A 5859-nucleotide genomic window follows, 5' to 3' on the forward strand; every position below is an offset into this window, starting at 1 on the left:
GAGGTAGCAGGCAGAGTAGCGCCAGTGTACGTCGCTGGATCTACATGAAGCCTAGGCTGATAGCCTACGTGCCTAGCTAGACAAGCGCAACCACTGCTGTGCGAATTGAGTGACTACGTGACGTCTCAATTAGCGAAATTTTTGGAGCCTAGCGAAGACTAGAGTAGCGGACTAGCGAAACGTGGTCTTCTCATCTTCTGGACACGGTGCTCCGATGGTAAAGCCAACGCCTACCACTTTAATCGGTTCTACTACCCGTTTTATACAACATTTTCTCAGTTCTAAAATCTGAACTGGTATTAAAGTAGAGTAAACAAGTATAATGTGTAATGGTTAAGTTGCTATGTCTTGGAATCTTCTTGTATTGCACCTTCACAGTTAAAACTGCGGCATCTACGACTATGTGTTTAGTTTTTTCTGAAATTTATACTCTTGTGCAGTTGTGTACAGTATAAGGAATTTATACTTATACTGTTGCAAAAAAGTCTGGATTACATTTCCCGGAAAGCGCGAACAGTAACTGGCCTTGGATATGTTCCGCAGCAGCGCAGAATTTCTGGGCTCAATAGGCCCATTTATTGTTCGCTCACAGGCCTAAAACCTAATGGGCCGATCGAGCCTCTTTACTCTGGGCTGCCAGCGCCAGGCAGGCAATCCTGCCACGGCCCATATAACTTTATGTACCCATCCATCCCAAATAGTTAGATACATATCGCTCAAAGTTTTTGGAGCCTACGAGAGCCCCTCCGGTGTTTCGGCCTCTCGTGCGGCGCCGCGCGTCCATCGTGGGAGTGGCCGGCCAGTCGGACGTCATTCTTTCCTAATGGGCCGTGTACATCATATGTGTAGCTCAACAGGTCAGTTCAAAATTATTAGCAAACGTACGGAGTACAGCGTATCCTTGCTCGAGTCCCGCGTATTTTGCGTCGTCCGTGCCCGATAAAAAAAATCAAGGAATCCACGAGATTCCTAGCAACCTGACGCGTGCCTCTTCTCCCTTGGTCTGCACCTCACCTCCGCGGCTCCGCGAAAAAAAAAATCCCACAACCAAATTTGTCGCGCTCGCCTCTTGCTCCTCGCGGTCAAGCCCGGCTCCCGGTGCACCTCCAAACGCGGCTCATAGGCTTATGCAACCTTCTCACGCCTCCGCTTGGCTCTCCATCACCGTTTCTCTACCATGCTATCCCCTGCTTGATCCTCTGTCATTGCGTCGTCCCCACGAGGTTGCCGGAGGACAAAGCGGTGGGATGGCATTTACGCGAACATATCTTTTGGAAACCATCTACCCCGTGCAAGCTTGGAAACTATGAATCAATGTCACAAGGTGCTAATCCAATGGATAGGTCAGAGGTGGGATTATTTTGCAGTTAAACTCCCCACCCGTCGGCCACTTTTCCGAATCCCCTAAAGCCAGGTGTCCGCTTCCCCTGCCCTTCTGCCCTTCCATCGCGAGTCCGTGTCCCGCTGCTGCCATGCCCGTGTGCCCCTGGCGATTCGCCCAGCGCCAGTGTCCCGCCACCACCCGTGCTCCGCCACTACCACCGCAGTCCGCACTCCGCAGCCATATTGTAGTTGTAGCAGCAGCACGCACGCCACGCATGGACCATACGTCCAACAATGACCACAGTGGCGATGACCACCGCGACGGCGTGGACTAGGGAGGAGGACAAGGCTTTCAAGAACACGGTCATGACACACCACGTCCTAGCACAAGGATAATTTTTTGGCACAACCAAGGTGACAACAGAGCATCCTAGGATGAATTTTATGGCTTAACCACGTATAACAATGCCTCGGCACAAGGCATCGGACGTCGCCAGAGCATCGCCTTGGAGCTAGGAAGCTGCAATGGTACACTTGATGTGTGGAGGTGGGCAACTCCCTTCGCTCTGGGCGCAATACTTTCGCTGCACATCTGCCATCGCCGAACAAGAATTGCCAAGTGTGAACCATCACTACTTCCACGCGCGTGAAGGGGGAGCGGCGCTCGAGGGCGGTGGCATCGCCGACGATTTCACCACCCCCAACCCAAGCTCAAAGCCTGCAAGCACGAGCACCACACCGCAAGAACACTGCACCAGGCAGGATACGGAGACGAAAGCGGCCATAGCCACCCACGTACCGTCGATTGCAGTATCACCTCCTGGCCTAGATCAGTGACCTTGACGGATCCGGCCACCGCCGGCCCGTAGAAGGGAGGAGACGTTGCCACACCAATGCTGCTTACTTGGCAGGCGGCGCCGCCATCGTCATTGGGGCTAGCGGCTACGGCGCTACGCGTGGTGTCGCACCGAGCTGGGCCTGCAGCGCAAGCACCCTCGCGGCGGTCGTCGAGGCCGTGGCGCCGGTCCAGGGACACCGACGGTGCGCGTGCTCCCAAACTGATGACGTTGCCATCGGTGGAGGCGCTCGGCGAGCGGGAGTCTATGGCAGTTGCGGCGGCGGCGGCGTAGCGGCATCGGCCTCGGAGCTCATGGACATTAGCGGCCAGAAGACCACACGGACGGAGCTGGAGCTTCATCTTGCTGAACGCGCGGCGCCAGGACACGGCTGCAACTGTGCCCATTGGCCTCAACACCCACGGATCTGAGCTTTTTTTGCGTGGATTTTGCCTCCCTACTCCAGGATCTGGCCAGAGAAAAGAGATTGAGATTTTTTTGGCTGTGAGGAGAGGAAGAGGATGGGAGGGGAAAATGACACGCGGGGTAGCCGCTTGGCACCACCGCCGGCCGCCGCCGCCACGGCCACCAGCGGCAGCGGCCGCGCTGGCATGGATTGAGGCGGAGAGGTTCGACGGGCAGGGGTCACCCCTGGGTCGCCCCGCGAGGGAGACGATACCTTTCATCCTCGATTTTTTTTTTGTAAAATTCAGTTATTCAAAAACAAATACGCACCTGTTACAAAATTTTGTGAGACCGACAACTTCGGCTTAATTCGATCAGCTTGTGGTCAGCACTCCCAAAAGAAAAGTGCGCTCACACTTTTTCCGAGCCTTGCCATGTTTGGACTTTGGAACTTCATTTTGTGTACGAAGTTTCCTGCGGCCGGACCTTTGAAACCCGGAGGCCGTGGCCTGCGGCTGTGCACAGGACAACAGGGCCGGACACGACACGCATACAGACGATACGCGGTTGCTTGGAGTTTGGAGGCAGCCACCTCTAGTGTACGGGCACCGCCTCGCCGAATCTGCGCGTGTTCGCACCTCACAGCTCATGTCGAGCTTAACCTCCTCCAGACAACAAAAGCATCGCCAGCAATGCCAAATTTTGCTTCCACTCCCACTGCTCGGCTAGCTGCTACAATTGCCTTCCCAGCTAAGCAACCCGTCAAACCGAGCCCCACCGGGGACGCCGCCATTTTCGGTACGTAGCTTTTACCGTCTGTAACTCCGGCGCAGATCGGCGCACGTTACCTTGCCGTGTTCGGTAAATGCAGGTAGTGCGGCCGAGGGAACACACGCAGACGGGCTGCCTCATCTCCGTGGTTGCCGTTGCTTCACCATCAGATGCCGCGTCTCACGTCCGTGCGAGCGCGTTGTAGCCTTGAACTAGTACGAGTACCAGTACCTGGCCTACAGGCCGACACGTTTCGATGTTTTTTCTACGCGCTGTTGAAAGGAACGGTCAAATGGCAGTTAACCTGCCAGAATCCCGCGCCCGATGCCGTGACGCAACAGTAACGCCGTGCCATCTGTCAGGACGCCCTCTTCGTCTTGCCCGTTAAACAATTCAAACCGACCACAACGGCTAGCTGTCGTCCGGCTGTGGCCGGCGGACCGAGCCAGCCACAGCCAGCGACCCCGATAATCCAGCCGCGAAAGGCGCCGGTCCCCTACCCATCCACGCGTCCGCCCCCGATCCAACGGCGCGGGCCGCACCACCTGCACGCGGAAACTAGTCGTTTAGACTCCGTCCCGCGGTCCTGCCTCCCACCCCGCGACGCGGAAGGTGTCAGCATGGACGGCGCCGACCCGCGACTCCCTCTCCTCGGTCGATGACAGCTTGGTCCCACCGCATGTCACCCCACACGTTAGACGCGGTTCCCTGCACGCGGCTGGCGTCTACACCGAAACACTCGAACGTTAGTATACAGCTGTTCCTGAACGGTGAGGCGGTTGCCGCTATAAATACCTGCCCCGCACCTCGCTTCCAATTCACAACTCGCATCTCGAGCCCACGGAGTTCATCACAGATCTCAAGCACTCTCCGCTCACACACACCATTTTCTTCTCCTCCTCCTCCGAAGCTTAGGCCAGCTTCCTCCTCCACCGCCAGAGAATACCAATGGCTCGCTTCGCTGTGGTCGCCGCCATCGTCGCGCTTCTCGCCGTCACCGCGGCCGCGCAGGCCCCGGCCGCGACGCCAACCCCGGCGCCCAGGATGGCCCCGCTGCCGCCTCCCCCGGCGCGGTCCCCGGCCACCGCCCCGTCTCCGGCCGCGAAGCCGCCCACCGCCTCGGCGCCGTCCCCGATGGCCTCTCCCCCGGCCCCGCCCACGGAGGCCCCGACCGCGACCGCGCCCTCCGCAGTGACCCCGACCACCTCAGTCTCCGCCCCGGCCGGCGCCCCCACCGAGACTCCCGCCGGCAACGGCGCCGCCTCCTCCGCCGTCAGCTTCGTCGCCGTCGTCGGCGCGGTCGCCGCCGCCGTCGTGTTCTAGATGATGAGATGCGCCGTCGGAGTGGGTCGTGTCATGGGATCTCGTGTTGTTTATACTGTCATTCTTTTTGCGATTCTTTTTTAGATACTGATGATGATGGAGAGAGAGCAGAGAGGTCATTTGAGGAGGGGGGGATTTACTGCGGTGTAGTAGCGTGCTGTTACACATCATGATTCATGATGACATGATTATATTATTAATGGAATTCTTTTATTTGTTACTACTAACTCATTTTGTCCTGGGTACGCTCAGCTTCGTCTCTGCGCTCACAAACTCTGTTCAGTAATTCAGTGCGTGTTTCTTCGACACGCCGCTAGTTGCTAACGACATCTGCAACATCCAACATTTGGTAGTTTTGAGCTCACCTGTGAAATAGCGTCAGGAATGGTGCGGCGATCTCGTGCAAACGATGGATCGATCTACTGCCTTTCTTCTCCGGTGGTGGGTAACTCTTAACAGCTCAGGAATCACATGGTCGCACAAGATGCTGCTGCCTCGGCTTTGGCATCTTGTTTTCTAGTGTAGCTTTGTTTCTTTCCCTTTTTCCTTTGCCCTCCCGGATCCTGCTGCCATGTGATCCGAGTGTAGTGTCCAAAAAAAGAAAAAGAAAAAAAATCATTGACAACGCAAGCCATCCAAGTAATCATCATTAGTCGACGGTTCGGCGTATAATCTGGCTGGGCACCGACGAGGTGCAGGCGTGCAGCACTTAACGCGTCTAATTGAGTTGGGTATGGAAGTAGAAATTTCAGCCCAGTTCAAGTCGGGCCCAAGGAAGGATACTGGAGTGATTCTAATTTTGGCCCAAGAAACAAGCCCTCATCCAAACAGTGTCTCCTTTCGTTCTCAGCACCAGTATTAGATTCCAGCAACACCTGTCGGATGTGGGTACCAAACGATCGACAGCTTTCTCTGCACGCTTGTTCCAATGTCAACAGAGCATGTAACATTAACTATTCGATTCCACCATACATATACGTATCGGCTCAAATGATGCGCCGGGATTGAAACAGGGAATGAAGTTTCAACCACTCTGGAATTTTCGTTTTTTTCACTGTCAAATAATGGAGGCATTTTTCTTCAGTGAGTTTAGGCATTACATTTCATAATTCAGGCTGTATTCATGAGTAAGAACACCTACGTTTCTGAAATCACGTGTTAGGACGACATGAGGGTCGGGCATTAGACAAACGAATACCGA

General features: G+C 55.5%; 1 protein-coding gene across 1 annotated transcript; it reads left to right on the forward strand.

The window, feature by feature from the left end:
- Window positions 1-4283: 4283 nt before the first annotated feature.
- On the forward strand, window positions 4284-4808 carry LOC101768007 (arabinogalactan protein 1). The gene is made up of 2 exons (XM_004987080.1): window positions 4284-4607; window positions 4743-4808. The coding sequence occupies exons 1-2, from the start codon at window positions 4284-4286 to the stop codon at window positions 4806-4808; spliced, it is 390 nt and encodes a 129-aa protein (XP_004987137.1).
- Window positions 4809-5859: the final 1051 nt, after the last annotated feature.

This window comes from Setaria italica, chromosome IX (genome assembly GCF_000263155.2).
Source record: "Setaria italica strain Yugu1 chromosome IX, Setaria_italica_v2.0, whole genome shotgun sequence".
NCBI lineage: Eukaryota > Viridiplantae > Streptophyta > Magnoliopsida > Poales > Poaceae > Setaria > Setaria italica.